The 24,043-nt window shown below is 38.3% G+C and overlaps 1 protein-coding gene across 1 annotated transcript; it reads left to right on the top strand.

Annotated features, from left to right (window-relative positions):
* Positions 1-865: 865 nt before the first annotated feature.
* Positions 866-23,788, top strand: KIF14 (kinesin family member 14). The gene is made up of 30 exons (XM_058808678.1): positions 866-901; positions 2,623-3,800; positions 4,153-4,407; positions 5,797-5,884; positions 6,389-6,487; positions 7,450-7,502; positions 7,858-7,888; positions 8,245-8,352; positions 9,497-9,613; positions 10,212-10,330; positions 10,634-10,806; positions 11,148-11,295; positions 11,391-11,454; positions 11,661-11,845; positions 12,555-12,657; positions 12,872-13,032; positions 13,806-13,953; positions 14,581-14,733; positions 15,301-15,427; positions 16,042-16,135; positions 16,631-16,769; positions 17,141-17,244; positions 17,712-17,806; positions 18,532-18,753; positions 18,897-19,081; positions 19,662-19,820; positions 20,360-20,479; positions 21,344-21,418; positions 22,088-22,226; positions 22,343-23,788. Exons 2-30 carry the CDS (start codon positions 2,710-2,712, stop codon positions 22,702-22,704), a joined length of 4,917 nt encoding a protein of 1,638 aa, XP_058664661.1. The 5' UTR covers positions 866-901; positions 2,623-2,709; the 3' UTR covers positions 22,705-23,788.
* The last annotated feature ends 255 nt before the right edge of the window (positions 23,789-24,043 follow it).

Below are 24,043 nucleotides of genomic sequence, written 5' to 3'. Positions count from 1 at the left end.
TATTATCAATGTGTCTTTCATGGGTGCATATATCCATTGATTCCAGCACTCTGTTTTTATTTCTTCCCCTGGTGCTGGAGTGCCAAAGTTACGGAAGCGTCACAGCCATCGTGTGTTCTTTTAATTCCTTTCGCACCAATTTTTCTCCCCTTTTCACTGGTGCTTTGGCTATACACGGCAGTGCGGTGCAGGCTCGGTACCCACTGTGCCCGTTCGGATCGGGGGGCCCTGGCTGGAATGCGGGCGGGCCCGTAGCGCTCCCGGGGCACCGGGACTGTGTTCGGTCACCGCTCCGCGCCTCAGCCCTCACACCCGGCCCGCCAGGGCTGCCCTCGGTCACCGCTCCGCGCCCCGGCCCTCACACCCGGCCCGCCAGGGCTGCCCTCGGTCACCGCTCCGCGCCCCGGCCCTCACACCCGGCCCGCCGGGGCTGTGCTCGGTCACCGCTCCGCGCCCCGGCCCTCACACCCGGCCCGCCGGGGCTGTGCTCGGTCACCGCTCCGCGCCCCGGCCCTCACACCCGGCCCGCCGGGGCTGTGCTCGGTCACCGCTCCGCGCCCCGGCCCTCACACCCGGCCCGCCGGGGCTGTGCTCGGTCACCGCTCCGCGCCCCGGCCCTCACACCCGGCCCGCCGGGGCTGTGCTCGGTCACCGCTCCGCGCCCCGGCCCTCACACCCGGCCCGCCGGGGCTGTGCTCGGTCACCGCTCCGCGCCCCGGCCCTCAAACCCGGCCCGCCGGGGCGCCCTCTGGCGGCGCAGCCGCTGCCGGGGGCCGGGCCTGGGCGGAGCCTGGCGCAGCCAATCAAGCGCGCCCGGCACGTTCAAACGGGGCGGGGGCGGCGCCGCGGCCCGAGCGGAGTTGGGCGCTGCGGGGCGGCGGTTGAGGAGGGGCGCGCTCAGGTGAGGGACGGACCGACCCACCCACCCACCCACCCTTCCGCGTCCCGGCGGGGCTTCCCCTCCGCGGGCCGTGCTCTGGGCAGCCGCGGGGCTGTGGGTCGTGGGGGGCGGCGACGCGTCCGGAGGTGCAGCTGCCGCCACCTCCGCGCCCTCTCCCTGAGGGCGGGCCCGTGGCCGTGCGGCGTCTGCCGGGGCTCGGCCAGGGAGGGAGGGACGGAGGGGAGCTTTGCTGAGGGGTAACAGAGCTGCCGGTTGCTCCAGCTTTGAGCGCTTGCGTTTCCTATCTAGTTAGTGGTTGTAATTCTTTAAAAGAGGGGAATGAGCATATTTCTCATTCTGAGTTCAGTTCTCAAGAACTGAACCTCATTCCTTATTGTAGAACGAAGTAGGCTTTAATGGGGAGTTTCACTTTTCTCCAGAAAGACTTTGTTATTATTCATAAGGCACAGCTGTGACGAGAGGAGGGGAGAACTTACAAGATTTATGTTAAAGGATGGTCTTTCCAGAAAACACACCATTCATAGCTTACATCCGTGTTTCTCTATTTACTGACTGCTAGAGGGAACCACAAAGCTTGTATTTTACTAGTCACGTAACATACTTTCCTGTCTGAAACTGGACTGAGCAATAAATACACTGCTCTGAAACGTTGACATTGTCCTCAAAAGTTGTGAGCTATGAAAACTGTACAGTCATGACATGTGTAAGTGGATGTAATTGCATAAATTCTGACAGTACTCTGAAAGCTACTACTTAAAGTGTAACATTAAAGGAAACTTCTGTTGGAGCAGTGGCTAAATGATTTCTTCTACATCACTTGCTCTCATCTCGCTTGCCTTTTTTTTTTCCTGACCATCTATTGCTGTTGTTAATGACACTGCAGCTTTTAATGGATCAAAGGCAGGTGACTTCTTGTTGGCTTGTAACTATGCATTAAATGCAGTTGACAAGTCTGCAGTGTGTATTAATATCAAACCTGATGCAACCCAATAACTATGATGCAGATGCAACAGGGAGAACATGCTTTCCTATACAGATTATATATATAGAGCTTTGAAAAGATTTACATGTAGAAAGGACGGGGAGTATACTTTACAGTTTTCTTTTATCCCCTAGGCCAGGTATCTTTTGTTTTGCTATTTGTACCAGAGTGAACTAAAATAACGTCCAAAGTTACTACTAATAGTCATCTTTATTTCCTGTTCCGATACTGGGTTATATATTGCATATCAAAATCCTGGTAAACATCTTCCTTCCATGTTTACAGACTTCCTATTCAATGTTAATTTTGTTGTTCTGCTGGAGTCTGTTAGCTATGAAATACAAAGAGTGTAAATAGATGTGAGTGAATGGAGACATGATCTGGCATGTCCTCAGTTTGGAAATCATGGTAGATCATTTGGAAGAAATATCCATGGTCATCTTTTTGCTAAATAGTTAGATTGTTCTTTTTACCAACTGGTGCTCTTTCTGATGCTTGGTTTGCTTACTGAAACAAATCATAGAAGTTAATAAATCAAGTCAAATAGCCTTTTGTTGGAAGCAGTCATTCAGATATAAAAGAATTATTTTTTTTAAATACCAGAGGTAAAACAGGATACTAGTTGTTCTTAATGTTTGGGAACATGTACTGCAGTGTGTCTAAGGAGCTCCCCATGCAGCAAACCATCACTTACACTGCACATCAACATCATAAAAATTTATTTGCTTTGTCTCCCTAGATTCCTCATGAAGCAGCAACTAGAAATAATCCTTTAGGAAAGTGCTGTACTTTTCAACATTTGGGTTTTAATTAGCTGGAAGAGAAGATGCCTATTTACACAGTTCCTGCCAGGAGCCCTGCTGGGCCAAGATGCACAGCCACCTTGCAGAAACCTTCCTCACACAGTACCCTGGCCAGCAGTAAAGCATCTGGGCAGCAGCTGAGGTCACAGGCACTGGGAGAAAAGGATGGGCTGCCTTCATGTCCTCAGAGGAAGACTGAGGAAGTAAATAGGACCTATGTGATTTCAGCTTGTGCAAAAGTGACTGATGTGTCAACTTCTTTTAAACTGGAGGGCAGATTAACACTCCAGAGGAGAACTGGAGCAAGCAAAAAATCAGTGTCTGGTAGTGACACAGCACAGAGTACAGAGGAGCTCCAAACAGAGAAAAGACTGACTCTGCGCAGGCGTGTGAGGACTGGCTCCACAGAGAGGAGTAAAATTAATCAGAATATTGTGCCTAGAAAAGGAAATGATGACTTTGATGCACAAGGAAATGACAAGATTGCACTTCCACAAAATATTAAGGGTACAGATGGTGTTAAACCAAACCTAAAGTTAACTGAGGGTCAGTCAAGTACCAAGTTGCAGCACAACCTGAACAGCAAGGATGCCTTTGGTTTAGTTGGTGGTGTCTGTGAAAATGCTGTCAACACGTGTTTAAAAGATAAGACAAGCACTGCTGACATAAAGTTTCAAGATGAAGCTCCTAAATCAGAACGGTTCATTACCTCAAAATATGCTAATAGTCTGTCAGGAGAGCAGCTGAATGAAAAAGGCAATATAAATAAGCTGGCTGGAAAGCAAAAGGTACAGCACTTGATAAAACACAGCAGCTTGGAAAGACCAAGGACACCAGCAAAGGTTTTAACAGAAAGATTTGCACTTACACCAAAGAGCAGCACTTCTCAAGACCAACCATCTCTCAAGCCGGCCTCAAATGAACAAAAACCTCATCTGCAAGTTTTAGCCAAGAAATTCCCCAATGTCTCCAGCTCTCTTCCTGTGAGCACCAGTTCAGAAACAAAAGGGAACCCAGAAGGTTTAGCTGAGAGCAGCAGTGCCGGGGCAGATGTTTTCAAGGTGAAAAACAGCAAAGTGATTGTAGCTGTGCGGGTGCGGCCCTTCAGTAACAGGTTTGTGTGCTGGGCTTATTTCTGGTGCTGTGTGTTGAGTTCTACTTTGTTCTTGTTGAGTTATTTCATCATTGATCCAAGAAGGATATAATACACACCTGGTAATTACCTGATACTTCATGTAACACTAAGATTTTATTGAGAAACTGAATTGATTTTATTGGTGTTTGGGTCTGTTTTTTACATATTCATTAACAAAAGTGTTTTGAACCTTAATACTCTGTATGTTTATTTGATGGATGTTTTTAGCAATGATCATTGATTTTTTAATTTTCCATTAGACAGTGAAATCACTAACTTAAAGCATACAGCTTATATATTTTTTTTTTATTTTCCCACTTTTTCCATTCAGAGAGAAAACTGAAGACTCATTCCCTGTGGTCTCCATGAGTGGTTCAGAGACAATTGTACAAAATCCATCCACAAACCAAGTTTACAGTTTCAGTTATGACTTCTCCTTCTGGTCTTTTGATAAGAGTCATCCTAATTTTGCAAGCCAAGCTATGATTTATGAAACTCTGGCACTGCCACTCCTTGAAAGAGCTTTTGAGGGATACAATGCTTGTCTTTTTGCTTATGGGCAGACTGGCTCTGGAAAATCATACACGTAAGTTGCTAATAATAATTGTTAAAATTCTGCCAATTGTTATGCAGTGTTAAGTCATGAAAGAGATGGAATGGAATAGAATTCAGAGTGAATGAATTGTGTCAAAATGTTATTGTGTATTTTAAAAATAATTATATCAGTATTTATAGCAATTAAACAAAAGTTAACTTTAGAATATTTTTGTGTATGTGACCCTGACTTCTTTCTATTTTTAATGGAGAAAATAAAAACTTTTCTGAGATTTTAGGGAAAAAAACCCCTTTATTAATGCAGAGAGCTTGTCAGACTCTCCCAGTGGTGTTTTTCACCAGTGTTTGTTATTTTGTGCATGAAGTGGCATAGTAAAGTATAGCAAGTTTTTTGGAAAAGACATTTAAGAGATCATTATAATTAGGGTCCTTATGCTTCAGAACTTTAAATAAATCCAGATGTTTGTGGCGCTGCTTATTTGAAATCAAATCTTTGCACAAAATAATCCCAGATAAGTAACATTTTTAGGGTTTATAGCCAATTGTGTATACCTTATTTATATTTTTGAAATAGAATGCCTAGTGAGCTGTTTGGTTTCCAAACATGCATCTATTAAAATTAGTTTGAGTTTTATAATTCCTATCAGGTGCTATCGATTTTTTATAAAGGTAGTTGAGGACCAGAAATGTTTTTGTTCAATTTACAATAAATATAGAACTTAGACAGAAGTAAGTTCCCTCTCAAGTGGGTGAACTTCGATTTTAAGTCGATGAACTCAGTTTTTACTTATACTGCTGTTTTTACCTTGGTCTAAAAGAAAGATAAACTCAGGGTTGCAGCTGTTATCCTGTTTGTAGGTTTGTTGTGTTGTATTTGGATTTTTTTCTTTTACTTAAACAATAACTTACCTTTGTGTTTTGAACAAGACTGAAATTAGTATTGGGGTCCTCTGGTCGAGTTTACCCAACAGATTTGTGCTGTGCAGCACTGTGTGTCTCCAGACTGCAGGGGATTAGTGCAGTGCACTGGTGTGCTGCTGTGGCAAAACTCAACAGCAGCAAACTGCACCAGAGCTGGAGACAGGCTTAAGTTGCACTGGAAGTGTGCAGAGAATATGAAATGGAGGCATGGTGAGATACTGGACATCTGTAGGTTTAGACTCTTCAGCTGCTGTAGAGTCTTAGTTTTACTTGGGTTTTCAAACTATTTCTCAATGGATGAAATAGAAAATACCTCTGGATATCACCTTGTTCCACTCCAGACTTAGACAAGCACCAATTTAGATCAGGTTAATTTCTGTTGCTTGTTGTTGTATAACTTAGATGTGAGTGGCATGGCAACTGTAGAGCTGTACAGTTAATGTTAAAACTGTCTATGGAGAGTCACAAAACTAAACCAGCAGGATTTTTGTGACTGCAGGATGATGGGATTTGATGAAGACCGAGGAATAATTCCAAGACTTTGTGAAGATCTTTTCAATCAAATAGCACAAATGGACAAGGAACAGGTGATATGCTTGTGCCATTGGACTGTGGGGAAAGTGATATTTAGTGCTGATCCCTTTATTAGTGTTCATATTCTTCTGCTGATTCAAATCTTATTTGTGTTGATAGCTCTGATTCATGGTGTTCCCTAAACAGTTAAAATCAACATTGTTTTGCTTCCTTAATGGCAGTAATGTGAGGAAGAAATATGGGCATGATATTTTTGTTGTCACTAGACAAGGATTCTTTCCTCTGTATTGCATGTCTTACATTTTAAGATATATGTAAGGAAAGGCAAAAACAAAATCCCAGTGGGCTCCATACTTTCAGTGAAGGCTGTAAAATAGAGCTCAAAAATATGAATTTATTGTTAAACATCATGTATCAAAGCAAAATGCACTGTAATAGTATTCCACTTCTAGTATTCCAGCTCAGTATTCTAGCTGAAACAAAAATAACTACCCTCACTTTCATTTTTTGAGTGGTTGTTTGTGTCTGTAATGACTGACTATCTTTAATTTTATTAGGTTTTGTATCATCTTGAAATGAGCTTCTTTGAAGTATACAATGAGAAAATTCATGATTTGCTTGTCTTTAAAGCTGAAAATGGACAGAAGAAACAACAAGTAAGTTGCTCACAGAATCAAGTTATCTGCATAACCTTTAAGGAGTGACAATTATTCTGAAACAAAAATGCACTAATGACAAGTGATCATTGTCTTTAATCTACGTACATTAGTTGTGAACTATGGGATTCAAGTAAAAAAACAAAAATATCAAAATATCACCAGATGACTTAAAGCAAAAAGCTTGTCACTGGACAAATGCTGAGCAATGCTGAAATACAAACAAAATGATTCAGTAGAATCCATCAAAAAAGTTAAAATCTCCCCTTATATACAAAATGAAGATGATCTTATAAGCCTTTATAAAAAGCCTCCTAGGATATATCTAAATCTCCAGCTTATAATAACAATCTTCTGTACAATATAACTTGAGTTATAATCTTGTAATTTAGATGGAGGTTTTTTTTTAACCTGGTTGTCTCTTAAGGAGCTGAAGGAGGGGGAAAGAAACAAGACTGGACTGATTAACTAGTTAAGTATCACTAGTTTAACCAGTTTAGCTAGTGTTTAGTGGTTGTGTATTAAAATATGTAGAACTGTAAATTAAAGAAATTTGTCTTAAGTAGTGTATGTAAGGAAGGAATTATTATGTCTGATTTATCAAAAAAAAGTACTTTCTGTGCTTTGACATTGAGCACTATCCTGGCCACTTGTGTGTAAATTAAATATTAGTTTATAATAGATGAAACAGATGGTATGCAAAAGTTGATATGCAACATCCACCTTGCTGTTGAAGTAAGTCCTTTAGCCTAAGCTTAGATGGACTTCTTATAAAGAAATGAAGACTACTGTCTTGTCTAAAGCAGAAGTGCTTTCACTCTGAGTTTTGTTGGTAATTTTGGGGTTAGCTACTTAGAATCATAATAGATTTATGTTGTAGAATCTTTTATTAAGATATTCCTGAGTACTAGATCGAACTAATGCACTCCTAATAATTTTTATTTTGAAATTATTCTCATCAGCTTCGTGTAAGAGAACATCCAGTGTTAGGACCATATGTGGAAGGCCTGACAGTGTAAGTCTGAACTTATTTGTTAACTGATTGTTATCTGTACTTATTTTAACAGATGTATGGTGTAATCCTGAAAAAGGATATCTTGAGGGCTCTATGAAAGCTTGTGTACTCACCAGTAAATTAAGCAAGATCCTAGTGTTATGTAGTATTAGAGAAATGCATACCCATGAATAGCTTGATATATTTTCTTAATTGCCTTAGTGAAATCTAAAATTGTAGAAGTCCCAAGACAACTGCAGCTTTCATTATGTATTTGTATTTTGTTTGTAACTGGGAAAATGGTTCAGAACTCAGGCAGGGAAACCTATAGAAAGAAAACTGAACCCAAACTTTTAAATTTTTCCCCCCGCTCTAGGAACGTTGTCCGTTCTTACTCTGATATTCAGGTAAGAGTTTTTTGGTTACTAAAATGGAATACAAATATTTTTGCCTTCTCCTTTTCTGCTTACTGCTGAAAAATAAATTCCATGGATGGAAAGAAAATGTTTAACAGACTGTCCAGTAGTCTATGATATTTCAGCTGATTTTGTGAAAAAGTGATGTAAACTAGTCCTGTATAATGGAGCTGAATAGATTTGTACAGTCAAGTATCACTGTTCACATTGTTATTTCTAAAATTTAGCTTTTAAGTCTTCTCTTATAGTCATAATTTGTCTTAATAAATGTATTTGCAAAATTTTAATCTTCAGTTAACCATCCAAAGTAGGGTTTGGTTTCATGTCCTGATTTTTCTCTTTTACAGAGTTGGCTTGAACTAGGTAATAAGCAGAGAGCAACAGCTGCTACAGTAATGAATGACAAGAGCTCTAGATCTCATTCTGTCTTCACCCTTGTCATGACACAAACCAAGGTATTCTGGGGGTTTTGTGTATCTGTTCAAATCTGGTAGTAGAAAGTTCTTTTGTGTGTACAGCCTACAAAATTGTGAGAATATACTTGAAGATCTTTGAGTTAAAGCACAGGACATTTTAACGTGGCTTTCTACAGCACAGAACTTGTTTTATTTTACATGCTTTGAGTAGATTCTGATGCTTTTGTGCTAAGTATATTTATAGCAGCAGTATAAATATGTCTAGGCTGACAGATCTAGGAGTAGTTCCAAGCTTCTCAGTGTGAGTTTTGAGATGTAACAGGAATCCTAATTGAGGCTAGATTGAATTTCACACTGCTGCCAACACATCTTAGCTTCTAAGAAGGTTGGTCTGTGTGAGGTATGTGGCTGTGCTGAGTTCCTGCAGGCAACAAACTGGGGCACTGGTAGGAGATGCAATTTCTGCTCAGTTTCAACACACTTCACTAAATAAATGTTTTCTTGCTTCAGGATGCTTCTTCCCCAAGTGTCTCCAGGATATAGGGACTACAACTGCTCATCTGATTTACACATGCTTAAAAGACAAAACCTGATTTAGTGACATGAGCCTGAAGACAGAAATGGAATAGGTAGAGCTCCTCAGGAGTTTACAGACTGTCAGTTTTCTCCATTGACAAATGACTTGTTGGCTGGGGCATTCTGGTCTTGATTGGTTTAATATTTTGTCCCAGTTTCCTGAATTTTCTCCTTTCTTCACGCCCTTGCCAGTCTCACCACTATTATTGATTTTTCTCTATCTCAGCTGTTCCTGAGTTTTTCCACTGACTCGTTAACTCATCTTCATTGGTCTAAGTCAGTAACAGCTTACTGATTTGCATGTTTATTGCATAACTGCAATTGGATTGACTGCAATTATCATGCACACTTCAGAGCCAAACCCCTGGTTTGGTAATCTGTTGGGTTTGCAGTTTATGCTTGTGCAGTTATTCAGCCCCAGCTAACTGATACTATGGTTATAAATCTGAGCTTAATCTCCTTCAAGGGATATACACAAGAGTATCCTGTCAAAAATTAAATGGCAGCATGAATTTTTATGTATTTAATTTGAACAGCTTGTCTGATTTCTGCTCCTCCTCAGGGTTTTTATTTTGGTTTGAATGCCAGCTTCTCCCTTTCTTTCCAGGTAGAATTTGTGAATGAAGAACAGTGTGATCGCAGGCTCACCAGTTACATAAATCTCATTGATCTAGCTGGCAGTGAATGCTGTACAAAGGCTCAGACCACTGGAGAAAGGCTGAAGGTAAATCAAGAGTGAAAATCTGTGGAAAAGGCTTGATTTGGAAGAACATGCTTAAACTCCAAAGCATGCTCAGCAGGACTTCTGAGCAGGAACTGTAGCTATAAAAGGATGCATATAGCCCTTATGCTTGCCAGTATTACATCACATTTTGCCAGTGAGAGTGGGTGGCCTGAAGAAGCTCTTGAACTGTGCAATGTGGCAGATCTTGCTTAGAACACCTCTCCTCATGTTATGTAGGTCTAATGATCCTGCAGAAGGAGGGAGGGGGAACTATTTATATGACTTTGGAAATCATGAAACCAATATCACATGGAGTTGATGCTTGCCCCTTCTTAGATTTTTCTAGTAAGAGACTTTATTTCAAGCTGCCTTTGTAAGTTTGATGACTCTTAACACTACTTGTTTTTAAGGGCAGGGTCTTTGTTCTTTCAAAATGAAGATGCTCTTCCATCTTATTGTTTTTTAATAACTGGGGACATTTAACGTGGTACAGCTGTAGCATATGTTGAACAAACATAATTAATCAACAATATAGTTGTTAACATCACACATGAAACTGCAACTGTATCATAAATATTTGTATTTTTGCTTTGTGTAGGAAGGTGTGAGTATCAATAAATCACTATTGACCCTTGGAAGGGTTATTTCTGCCCTGTCCAAACAGTCTGAAAATGGAAAGAAAACTTTCATTCCTTACCGGGAATCTGTCCTTACCTGGTACGTACATTCTATAGCGATTAAGGCTCTCTCAGGTTGTGGTTTTCTCATCTATTCATGATGCATCTCTTCCCATCCTTTCTCTCCCTCTTTCTCTTATGACCTGTGGAGGGCAGAATTTGCCTGTTGCATCAGATAAAGACCAAACAGAAGCTTGGTTTGTGTTTTAAGCAGCTAACAGTCCCTCCAAATAAGTAGCAAAACCCTGGGTATTTTGTATTTAATCTGTTCCGATTGGGAAGTTTTGAATTTTCTGTCAGTGTGAGGGCCAGGGATTGACTGGTATTGTCCTGTCCAATGAAGGCTGCTAAAGGAGAGTCTTGGTGGCAATTCCCAAACAACCATGATAGCCACAGTGAGCCCAGCTGCCAGCAGCACGGAGGAGACGCTCAGCACCCTTCGCTATGCCAAACAGGCTTGTTCAATTATCAACATTGCTAAAGTAAATGAAGATGTCAATATCAAACTAATCAGAGGTGAGCCTGACCTTTCAGCAGTCTTTCAGGGTTGTCATTTGCATGTGTGTTTAGCTTATTTCTTATAAGAGTTGTTACTGCTAATATTCTGTTGTGTTGACTGATCTCTTGTCAACTAGACTAATACAGCTTTGGATGTCTTCCTTTTAATATTATTGTTCTTTGTGAGCTTTTTTATTTTCCAAAATGCAAGTGAGATCTTAGGCTACACTTGAGAACCAGAAATAGAGAAAGATGTTTTCTTTTAAAATAAATAACAGGATTTATTTTGTACTGTTGTACTGAAGTGTATTTTGCCTTTATTTTTTACATGTACTGTATGTCTGGTTTGTCTCATGTAGAATTAAAAGCTGAAATTGAAAAACTGAGGGCAGCTCAGAAAAGTGCTCTGAACACTGATCGTGAAAAATACCGGCGTTATTTGCAGGAAATAACATCTCTGAGGGTAGAATTACACCAACAGGAGAGAAACATGGCAGAAATGCAAAGGTCAGGCACTCATTAATGTCTTAATTTAAAATGAAAATGGTAAAATTTGTATGCTGTAATTTTCTCTTAATATGTTATTTTTTCCATATATTAAGGGCCTGGAAAGAAAAACTTGAACAAGCAGAAAAAAGGAAATTGGAAGACATAAAAGAATTACAGGTACTTTTTTTTCTATAGGACATAAAGCAGAAAATATAACCTCAGCAACCTTGCGGAAGAATGAGAACAGCATAAGATTTGGTTTCCCTAATACTCACCTTGCAACAGATTGCTGTGACTTGTTTGAAAAATTTAATGTAGATATTCGTTGCTTTATGAATGCATAAAGTAAATTGTTTTTTAATGCAGAGCTCTTTTTTATCTAGAAAGCTGGAATTGCATTCAAAATGGACAATCATTTACCAAACCTTGTCAATCTCAATGAAGATCCTCAGCTTTCTGAGGTGCTGTTATATATGATCAAAGAAGGAGAAACTACAGTTGGAAGGTGTACACCAAATTCAAAACATGACATCCAGCTTTCTGGAGTGCTGATTGCTGATGACCATTGGTTTGTAGTGTTGTTTTCATATTTTAAATTTCTTCTTACCCTTCCCTTTCTTTTGGAGTCACTCTTCCTTCTGGCAGTAACAAAATATAGTCTTCTAGCCAAGACAGTACTATGTAGGGATATGTTTTGTACTGCTCAAGGATTAAGGCAGCTACCCTCTGTTCCCTCTAGAAATCTGTGAACTGATGTAGTTTAGCTTCTTTGTTTATTGCATTCATGTAGCAAAGGTTTCTTCTGCAGCATTTCTATAGAATCAGACCTGATCAAATGATGCTGTGTGATAGATAAATGTTACATTAAGTTCAGTGGAAAAGTGAAATGCCTTGACAGTTTTAATTTAATAAAAAACAGCAGCTTGGCTGTTCTGGAGAAATATTGCTCAAAGTGCATTCCCTGCAACTGGTCCCCCAAAAAATGCTGTAAGAAATGTAACTAATCAGTTACTAAAAACATGCAAGTCACATTATCAAAGAAATTCTCAGATGGCAGGGTATTGCAGTAAGTTTCTAGCAGTGGATTCCTAGATATAAATATAGGTTCTCTACCAAAATATAGGTTGTCATTCAGTAGTTGTGTTGTACCTAAGTAGTATGAAGACAATACACACCTAGGAAAACAATAGCATCTAAAGCTTGAATTTTAGTCTATTAAGAAGCATCACTTGCAATTATCATGAGCTACTAATACTGCAAATGTTTCTTGTTTTCAGTGTTATTAAAAATACTGTTGGCAAAGTAAGTATTATTCCACTTAGAGAAGCCAAGACATATGTAAATGGGAAATGCATTTTGGACCCAACAATTCTGCATCATGTAAGTAATTGATCTGGTAATAGTAATTTGTGCATGTGTGGGTTTCTTTGCTTTGTTAATATCCCATGTTCAGACTGCAGGTTTTCTGAGAATGCTTTGTAACCATAAATATTTGTCTTTTCTCTTTGATTTCTAGCTTCACCTGCATGTTTTAAGAACTGAAAATTTGCTTATAAATCTGAAAGTTTCAGCAGAATTTTTTTTCTCCCAATAGGGTGATCGAGTGATTCTTGGGGGAGACCATTATTTCAGGTTTAATCATCCAGCAGAGGTTCAGAAAGTTAAAACACCTTCTTGTGGGACTTTGTCTTTGCATGATGGTCCAAAAGATTTTGAATTTGCAAAGAATGAGCTACTGATTGCACAGCGAACACAGTAAGTATTGATTCTTCTTGTTCTGAAAATAAATTCAGTTGTTAATTCAACTGTGCAATTAGTTTTAGAAGTAACTGAAGATTATTTCACAAGGGGGGAAGTAGCAACTCCATTTGTAATGGAAGTCACAGACTTGCCTGGAATGATGTACACCTCTAAGGTTCAATCACCACAAGCTAACCCAGATACCAACAATCTAGACCACTATTAGAGAAACCCTGAGCTCCAGGGGTCCTCAGAGTACTGTTTATCTCTTTAATTATGTTTCTCTCCAAGCATGTGATGAGTCTGAAAATGACTTTTGATGTTTTAAAGAGATGGAAAATCTGATAAGTAAATGCCTTAGGAAAATGAGAAGAACCCAAAGTAATAGCCTTAGGTCTTCTATGATGGAGAATTTGAGAGACAGTGAAATGTTATTTGTACTTACTTCATTATGGGGTGTTATTAAACCAGAGGACTCATTGATTTAAAATTTAATTTTGTGTCTGAATGTGATTTAGTGAATTTCCGTCACAGTCTTTAAATTTGTGAAAATGATGTAATAAAATAAATGTGGAAATTGAGTGGATTTGAAATTCTGGAATGTCTTGAATGTCTTTCATATTTACTTTGGAAGTGTCTACATTTTGTCCATGAATTTGAAACCATGTAAAGTATGTAAGTTTTTTGTTAAAAAAAAATTAAACCCTTATGAGAGAAAAAAAAGATTATAATCCGTATGCATCTTATAAGAGACAAACAGCAGCAATCTAAATGTATGACACTTGTAGGCTTGAATCAGAAATTGAAGAGGCACGACTCAAAGCCAAGGAAGAAATGATGCAAAGCGTCCAGATAGCAAAAGAGATGGTTCAGCAAGAACTGACCTCACAAAAAGAAGCGTATGAGAACAAAATAAAATCCCTGGAAGCAGAGGTGGTAAGTTGTCATTGCATCATTACATGAAATATATCAATCATGTAAACCAGAAACTGTAGCATGTGGTATCTGTTTTTTCAGTGCTTGCTTGGCCTTGCTTTGTGTGGCTTTGGTTCTCTTTTGCATATTTTAGCAGCATGTTAGAGAATGCAAAACCTCATTCTTGAAAAAAAGTCAGCCTTAGTAACAGAAGAAGTTGTAAAGTTGTTATCCTCTTCAGAGTTACTCCAGGAATTGTAACTTGTAAGCAAAGAAAAATACCTACAGAATCTACCTTTATTGTATGAGGCTTTTAATTCACTATATTGGGTTGATTAATACAGTTTTATTTTGTCTTTCCAAGCTTGCACGCTGCTTTGTAATTGTTTTTTTTCAGTGCAGTTGCAACATGCATAAGTTGACATAAAATTTGGTATATTGTGGTAAAAAAATAATGATGTATCTCATATCTTACATAGTCTATAGAAGACCTAAAGTGATGCTTGTGAACTGGGATAAAACCATTGCTGACCTTGGGCTGTGTAGGTCAGAGGCTGAACATTTAAAATGTATGGAATATCTGCCTGAAGGATGGGTCAGAAATTCTGTAGGAGTATTCCTCCTTTTACTTTTCCTTTTTGATATTAGAGAGAAGAATCTCGTAAGAAGCAAATCCAAGAACTGAATAACCAAAAAGCCACAACCAAAATACAGGAGCTGGAGAAGGCAAAGAAAAGCCTTGAGCTAGAACTCCACTTCAATAAGAAGCGTTTAGAAATGGAGACCTTAGCTACCAAGCAGGTGATTGAAAAAAAAACCTTTTAAGGCAATAAACTCTGGTTTGGTTGGGGCACTTTTTAAAATTATTTTTTTGAAAATCAATTATTGTAAAGGAAATTATTTTATGCAGAAGAACTGATGTTTTGTTTGCAACCTGAGTATGCTAATGTATTAATGTTGGGGATTAGCTAATGCTGACCTCATTTCTTAAATAATGTGGATGGTTTTGTTCCTGCACCAAAATTTAGCAACTGTTGCCTTTGCCAAAAGTTATTACTCCAGGCATTAATGTAAGTAATGTCTGAGTCTTGGCTGGTTTTTATATATATCTGACTGCTGCAACAAGTACAACCTTTTAAAAAAGCTGTTCCTCTTTAATTCCAGGGTTTTTTTTGAGCATGGCAATGTGTAAGCAAACCCAGAGAACTGTCAGTTTGAAAATGAATTATTTTATATTAGCATAGCAGATGTCCAGTATAAAATTCATTTTGTGAGTCTTTAAAATGCCAGGAACAGAAAATTTAGCTTCAACAAACAGTATTAAGAGTTGAGATTTTTTTTTTTTTACTACTGCCCATTTTCCCCCAGGCTCTAGAAGACCACACTATTCATCATGCAAAGATAGTGGAAGCTCTGGAAGCTGAGAAGCAGAAGATTGCTGAGGAAATTCATGCCCTTCAGAAGAACCATGGCAGTGGGAATAAATCAGTGATGGGTATGTAATGCATGGTGCTACAAAGGCAATGCTGGCTTCTCTTTTCTCAGTGGGCATGGGTGATGGGTATTGATACAGGAACCTTTTCTGTTCCACTGATACTTCTCCAGTGATCCTGACCAAGAACAGCCTTCTGGTTGCTGCAATCCTTTCTATTCATCAGCTGTATGTATGGACTGCTTTAAAAGCTCTGTTTAATCCCACTCAGGGTGGTTAGGGGAACATACCTGTAGTCTGTATTTATTCCAGTTACTTAAAAGTTGTTTCCTGTCTGTCTCCACTGGTCAGGCATTAATTCATTGGGGAAACTGAGTAACAGAATTAATTTTCTTCAGTTTCTTATCTTGGATTAATAATAATAATAATATAGTGTCTAGTCTTATGCCTCTATTTCTGAAATACCCTTTACCCAACCATTTAAAAGAGTTATCTTGCCTGGAAGGGTAATGTTTTCCCAGTGTGTTGAGAATTCTTGGAACTATTGTTGTTCCAAGAAAATGACTTTTTTGCTTTTGGATTGTGGTTTCTTTTCTGCCTTTTAGTTTTTAAACCCCAAAGTTGTTGCATCACATTGTTTGGTTCAGAAAATCAGTATGCTCTATATTCTTTATTAGTTCCACTGAACTGGAAGTCTCTGAAGCTGTCTGTGATGATTAAAGAGGCTAATGCCATTAGCACTGCACTAGGGAAAAACACCGTTTTCTGCAGGTCAGTATCTGAGTTACTTAATTATAATGTGTATATGTAATAGTTGTGTAATATTTATGTATATATTTGGGGATGGATTCAGGATGTGCAGTGAGCTGTTGGTGTTTCTTTTAACAGTCTTGTGCAATTGAACATGATAAATTTCTTTTCCAAACTATTGTTAGTTAGGTGTGTAGCTGAGCCTTGGTATTTTGAAATGGGAATGTCCAATTTGATCAAAACTTTAAAGGTATGCTATAGACAATTGACTTTGAATTTAGTGTGCTTTGGAGGTGAATCTTTTGATGCCCATGTCCACCTTACTTTGGTTCACTTATTAAAGTGGTCCTAAAGCACAGTAACTGAGATGCATGATGTCTGAAGAAATTTTTGTGTGTGGGTCACGTTTTTAGTTTCTGTATAATCCTACCTACCGGTATCTTATTTATTTTTGTAATATTAATTTTTGTCTTGATTTTTGTCTTCTTTTTTTTTTTAACTTTCTCCAATTCTTAGGCATGACAAAATAGATGACAAAACAGGAACAATGTCTTCTATTCAGGTGCAGGTTCGTAACATCAAACTGGGAATAACAACTTTTTGGAGCCTAGAGAAATTTGAATGCAAACTAGCAGCAATGAAAGAACTCTATGAGGTCAGTAACAATTGAAGAAGAACCACTAGTAATCAGTAATATTTTGTCAAAGATAAGGTTTTGATAATGCATACAGGAGGAAAATCTTGGTGATTTTTTGGGTTGTATATTTTAAACAGCAAGATACATGACTACTTCTCACTAAAAACATGCAGATGCATTTGTCTATTAAACAAAAAGAATACAATAAAAACAAATTACTTAATTTGGGTCATTTTGAGTAGAGTAAGAAGCAGTAAAGCAAGGACTGCTTTGTTCTATTTATGTTCTATTTATGTTCTTTTTATCCATATGTTATGTTCTATTTATCCATATGTTGACTACTTTGTCGCTTTTTCTGTTTAACTCCTGTGTTTCCTTTATTTTTTCAGAGTAATGATAGAAATAAAGCTGTTGTTGATGTGTTTTATGATCCTGCTGATGAGTGGGAACCTGACCTTTCAGACAGCTCCATTTCCTCGCTTTCCAGAAGAAGGTAAAAGTAATTTGTAGCTACTCTGCTATGCTTAAAACAAAGCAAAAAATTGTGTAGCTATCTAAATATATCTTGTATAGATATATTGTGTATATCTAAATATACTTCTGTTCCTCTGTCTTACTTTCATCTGGTGAGTCTTCTCTTGTATTCACTCATTCTCTTGGATTTCCTCCATGGACAAATAAAAGGAGCAAAAGTTGCATGTAGAGCTTTCCAAAGCATCAGTGCAGAGTGAAATGTGTAGTTTTTAATGTTTCCTTCCCACTTGTATACTGTCAAAGCAGTGTTTTTAAGGAGTAAATTGCATATGGTCTGGGACCTTGCATTTGACGTTTTAGCCTTATAACAGTATTTATAACTGACTCACACATTTGTGCAATCTGTAGCTCATCATGGAAATGCTTGATGAGGAGAAATGCTTTTCTTTTCAAGGTTTTTCATGTTCTTTTGTCATCCTTTCCTAGAAGTAGAAGCTTCATGAAGAACAAGAGAATTTCTGGATGTTTGTCTGAGATAAAATTGCAATCTATTCAAAATAAACAGACTTCCTATGTATCAGGTACTTTCTAAATAGCAGAACACATTTCATTTCATACTCAGAATTTGAACCTACCACATGCATAAATCGTGGATGCTCCTGATGGTTGTTTTGAAAATTATGGGTTGGAAAGCAAAATAAAAAATGTCCTGTTTATGATACCTTCAAATATGTAATGTCAAGCTGTTCACAGTAGGGGTCTCTGTATTTTTCATAATCCTTTCTTAGGGCAAAACCTTCCTGACCAGCACTTTATAGGCCTAATTTAAGAAATTTATCTAAAACATTACTTTGCTTAACTGTGTGGGTTAATTGGAGAAAGAGGCTGAATCCTGAAACAGTAATATAGAGACTTCATTTGCTTGAGTTGTTATTAATTCAATTGCTAAGGTTTCCCCAAGCTTTTGGCCAGGTTTTACAACCTTTGTTTTCCTGAAGTATAAGATGCTTTAGTCTTCCAAATATTTGAATGCATTCAGTTATTTTAGGTTGGTTGGATTTTATTTTTTTATTTCTCTGTAGCTTTGATTGTTGAAACAAATGTATTCATGCTAAGGAATTTCACTATGGAATTTCTCTTTGTACTAACAGAACTTATAAGCTGTTAGAACATTTTACACATTTTTTTTTCTGAATGACTGCCTTGAGTAAGTCAATGTCTTTAGAAAAGTCATTAAAAAGACACATGGACTGCAAACTCCTATGAAGAGTTTCATGCATTTATTTTTTGCTTTTAACTTGTACAGGTTCATTGAACAAGTCCAGCATGTGCTCAAGCATTTCTGAATTGTTTCTTCCTGGAATTTGCAAGGAATCTCTAAGTTCAGCTTTAGATTTGCTGGAACAGAATCATGAAGGAGGAAAAAGCATAGCAGATAGTCTCCTTACTAATTTGTTAATAATTTTTTCTGGAGCATCTGCCATTTCCAAAGCCTATGAACAGCAAGATGAAGAATGTCAGGAAAACTGTAAGTCTCATTTTCATAGTGGTTTAAACATTTCTAATGACTTGTCTTTCAGATGCACAAGCATTTATGTGTTTGTCAGTCACAAGAATTAATGTTCCTCTGTTCATTTGCAGGAATTCAATTTTCATTTCTTTCTCTTGTAGTTTTCTCTTTTGATCGTGCTGCTCAGTCCTACAGCATCAGAATTGTCTCTGCTTTTGACCAGATTGTGGTTATAAGTAAACTCTGGCTTAATAATGTCCAAAAGTGTCCTGGATCTAGAAAAGTTGATGAAGAAATGAAACAGGAAATAAAGAACTTGGGAGGTTATTTACAGTTGCTGTTGCAGGTAAAGCATATTAAAGAATTCATCTGTGTATAGAAAACTTCTCTGCATTAATGTAGTATTTATTATAGACTTACTAAAAGCACTTACATGTCCAGTGTGTGCAATTACAAAAAAATGCACCTAAGGAAGATAAATAGCCAAGGCTGCATTTTTTTCTGGCTAAGCTTGTAGTTCCATGTGCTAGTGTAGAGTAATGCAGATTTCCTGTGCCCAGGCCCTGACAAAAGCTTTGGTTCTTACTGATAAAATGGTAAAATGAAACATGCAATAACAGCAAACTTAGGCTATGAAGTGCTGCTGTTTATAACCTCATAAACCAGTGGCCAGTGAATATTATTTTTGTGCACACTACCGCCTTATGAATCTATTCCTTTTAAACTATGTAGTATAATGGTATGGTTTCTCTGTGGTTGCAAGGCATGATTTTTTAGCTGTTCCAAATAAGTCATTGGAAATAGGCAGGTGTAAAGCTGCAAGTGCCTGAGTACTGTGTGCTAGGAACTCTTGCTGTACAGAAGGTGTGTATTCTTTGACCAGAGATGCTTTCTGGCATCAGTGAAAATGTGCCTTTGTTTCCCAGGGGTGTTATTCAGATATATCCTCGATGGTAACAGAAGCATGGAGCAAAGTGAACCAAACAGTGAAACAAACAATGAAGTACATAGGACACTTGGCAGTAGTCACAACAACTGATATTTCATTTCCTGAAGAGAACAACATTCCTGCCTCTAGTTTACAGGTGAAGAAATGTTTCTTAGAAATACTGATTATGAATAGTAATTCTAGTGTTGAGGTCACACTTACTATTGGTAACTGAACTCTGGAGCAAATTGTCCCATATAGCAACTTCATCAACCAAATTAACTATATTTAGAGTTTATCTAATACTTCATATTTAGGGTGAAAATGCATGTATTAATACTCTTGATTTTTTTTCCTTAAAAAACACATCCTTGGAATCTGTTTAAGTTAAACCTATGAAGAGAAATAAGAGTATGGTGCTTTTAGGAATGTACCTGCACTGAGATGATACACTGAGGTGATACAAGTCTATCTGTTTCACTACTTATATTTTAGTAATCTGTATCCAAGTACCACACTGAATATACAAAAATCTGACCTGAGCTCCTGTGGTCCAAGGAAGATGTGTCTGAATAGACTTGCACTGAATAATTTGCTCAAAACAAACTTATTTCTAGTCTACTGTAGAAAAATTGTTTTAATTCAAGACCACATTAGTTTCTTTAACCATTGCATTTGGAACCTTTGTTTTAAAAGGAATTTGTACTTGCCATTTATGATGGAGTAGGCTCAGGACTGGAGTGTCTCATTGATGCTGTACAGGAGAAAGCAAGAATAGTACAGAAAGAACTTGTGAAACAATGTCCACAAAGTGAGGTGAGATGAAATGAAGATTAAAAACTGCTACTATATCTTGGAGGCACTTGATCATGTTTTGTTTCTTGTGCTTGTATTTTAAGTCATGAGGATGATGCTGTAGGGAGTTACACAAAGTAGAGAATAAAGTATAAAGAGTAAGCACCATAGGTAAAAATATTTCTGCAGCTGTTTGAAAATTCCAGTAGGGAAGTTTGGGTACCCCTTGGAGCACACCACTTTCATAGTGGGTAAGCCCTTTTGACAGAGAGCCTGGCTGAATTCCAAGAAAATACTTGAGAAAGAGTGAAATCTTCTGAGTGATAAATTGTTCCTCTCAAGGACAGCAAAATTTTCTGCCTACTCAGGTTTACACTGTTGTCATTCTTAATCCTACAGATAGTAGTGAAACAATCCAATATACTTTATTTCAATGTCTTTTGCTTAACTCCCAAATGCTTTGGGTATCCAGCAAATGGAACTGAGCACTCTGCTTTCCAAATAATGCTGTTCACTTGCAGCTAATTCTGAAGTATCTGCTGTACATGCCTGTCTCTGGAGCAGCTACTGTAAGGATGGAAAGAAAATGCCAGAGCTACCCCTGCCACTTAGAATGACAGAGATACAAAGTTACAGGACAACCTTTCTGTAGTGAATATTTAAATATGTTCATTTGATCTTCCCCTAGGAAGGGGTTTAAAACCCTGCAGATGTAATTAATGTTTTCTACCAGGTAATGTTTTATTTGAAGAATTGCATGTTAAGTTGCAGAAAATTCTATTTCTTTGGGTATTTCTCTCTTTAGTATGTCAGTGTTTGGTCTTTTTCTTTTAATGTACCTTGACTTGAATGAAGTATACAATATAATGAAAAGTTTCTTTGTAGATTCAAAATCGAATAAAGGATAACGTGGTGGCATTAGCCAGATTCCTTGAGAATAACATGTCTTACTGCAGAAAGGTAAGAGAAATCTTTCCCAAAATGTGTGCTTTGAGTCTGGTATTTAAATTTTAAGGATGCATTTATCTAAGAAGAGGACTGTATATATATATATATATATATATATATACACATGCATGCATACTGTATATTTCTGATTGCATGCTAACACCTCCTGTCACAGCAGCATTCCTGTGACTGGAAAACTAACTTTCCTTGCTGCTGCATTTCCACTCAAAACTCACTTATTTTAATTTTACTTAAGATAAAGGATTTCTGGAGGTACTTGTATCTTCCTTTTTGTGCTGATCTTGAACAGGCTAACTACCTGTTGTGGTTTTTTTTAAGTTGAAAGATCAACTTTGCTGGTGTAATTTTATAACTACTGCCATAGTTTATTTCCATAGTTACTGGTATTTTGAATTAAAAGCCAGTATAGATGATTTAGCCTCTCAGAGCTAAGCAATTCCTGGATTTTCATGTCATTTGCTCTTTTCTTCTTTTCCTAACCCTGTCAACCATGTGCAGTTGTGCATTCTTTTCAGTGCTGTCTTATATGACATGACACTGATTTGATTTTGTGTTTCAGCATTGGCTTGATCTATGTGACTGAAACCATAATAGGCATGTTTAGTAGTTAATACACTGTGTTGTATTTGATTCTATTGAAATTGCTCTTTATTAATACAGAAGGAAACAGAATCTCAGCTGCCAGAAGAAGAGTCTCTATACCGAGAAATAAGGAAGAGCACTAAGATTGCAGTGAAGTATTTGGAATTGGAGCAGTGCCTGACTGAAGTCTGTCAAATTGTGTCTTCCATGTTCCAAGGTATTGGCTGAGTTACCACCTGTAACCTACAGGCTACAGGAGACTTGCAAAGGGAGAGGGCTCTTTGGTACCTGCAAAATGCTGCAGTTGATTCTTTTTGTTTCTATTTCTTATAGGTTTATACAGAAACACCAGCCCTCTCAGGAGCTTTGCAGAAAATATTTCTGTCATTGCTGGATATTTTAACAACTATTTCAGTTTATTTGCCTTGTCTTCTGCGAACAACCCTATCCAGAAAATGCACGTGCCTTTTACGAACCTGGATGAATTGGACTCCCTGGTTGATTCCCTTATTATGAATTTTGAACTTGAGCAAAGACAGCCATCACTGCAATCTCAAATTATTTGTAATGAAACTGCTGAGACTCGAGGAGGACAGGTTGAAACAGGTCAGGTTGAATTTGCTTGGAAACAGGATGGGATTCCAGAATGCACACAGACTCCAGAGCTTTCAGCTGGTAGGATAGAATGGGTATAAAATGTTATTATCAAGAAATTAAAGAGAACTCCTTCCTATTGCAACATATCAAAAAAAGCTACAATTTATTGCTAATATTATTAGTGAGTGAGTGGTGGGACAGTAAAATGCCATGTTTGTCTAAGTACCCTATATTTCACCAAAGAGAAAAAACATTCCTAAAGAGGCTGTCAAACTTCAAAATATTATTCCTTTTGTTTTAATTGAAGTCTATTACTACCTAATTTTATAAAAAATAATTTTATTTTTTTGAATTTTTGCTTCACCTCAGCTGCATTATAATCTAGTAATGCTACTGCAACTTGAAAGTGTCTTTTATGCCTTTTTTAAGCAGAGCAAAAACTTTGTATTTATTTATGTAGAGGAAAATACAAGTTAGTCAAACTACTTTACAGCCTTATTTGATGAACGTTTTTTAAAGTGGTTTTTAGTTCATTGAAGAAACTGCACTTAAAGTATAAATGATGCTGTTCAAAGTAATCTGAAGTAAGTTTATGTTGGGTTTGTTGCTGGTGAGTTATCTTTTGATTACTGAAATAATTTTCTCTACTATTCATATTGTAATAGAAGCATATCTGTTCCTACATATAAATGATCCCAGGTTGTAGAGAGCTTCCCAATTTCCTTGAGCTTGTAGTCATTGCTAAACAAGCCAACAGTGTTGAGAAATTCAGAAGGTAAAAGCTAAGGTTTTTTTCCTATACATCAATGCATCTGTTGTGGTTTATGCCCAGCTGGAAGCACCACAAAGCCACTTCCTTGCTCCCCCATCAGTGGGGGAGAATCAGAAGGGCAAAAGTGAGAAAATTCCTGGCTTGAAATATAAACAGTTTAATAGGGGAAGCAGAAGCCACACACACAAGCAAAGCAAAACAAGGAATTCATTCACTGCTTCCCATGGTCTTTGCCATGGGCTGCAGGGGAATCTCTGCTCCCATGCCTGGAGCATCTCCCCTACTTCAGCATGGGGTTGTGGGTCCTTCCCACAGACTGCAGTTCCTCATGAACTGCTCCAGTGTGGGTCCCTTCCATGGGCTGCAGTCCTTCAGGAGCAGCCTGCTCCAGTTTGGGTCCCCTCAGAGTTACAAGTCTTGCCAACAAACCTGTTCCACCATGGGCTCCTTTTTCCATGTGTCCACAGTCCCTGCTAGGAGCCTGTGGCATCATTGGCCTGCCCTGGCTTTCCCTCCATCAGGCCCACCTGTGCCAGTGTGGGCTCCTCCATGCCTGTGGATCTCTGCTTCCACATGGGTTCACCCACAGTTCCCAGTCTCTGACTTGTGTTCACTCTGGATTTCCAGCACGTCCAGTGCAGCAGCACAGAAACAGCAGCGATGCC

This window comes from Ammospiza caudacuta, chromosome 7, assembly GCF_027887145.1.
Source record: "Ammospiza caudacuta isolate bAmmCau1 chromosome 7, bAmmCau1.pri, whole genome shotgun sequence".
Classification (NCBI taxonomy): domain Eukaryota; kingdom Metazoa; phylum Chordata; class Aves; order Passeriformes; family Passerellidae; genus Ammospiza; species Ammospiza caudacuta.
This window is presented reverse-complemented; position numbering and strand designations above follow the sequence as displayed.

Coding starts and splice junctions, on each gene's coding strand:
- KIF14 (XM_058808678.1), top strand. CDS start 2,710: ATGCCTATTTACACAGTTCCTGCCAGGAGCCCTGCTGGGCCAAGATGC. Junction 15,428..16,041: donor TGGGAATAAATCAGTGATGG/GTATGTAATGCA, acceptor ATTCTTTATTAG/TTCCACTGAACTGGAAGTCT. Junction 19,082..19,661: donor ATTTACAGTTGCTGTTGCAG/GTAAAGCATATT, acceptor TTTGTTTCCCAG/GGGTGTTATTCAGATATATC.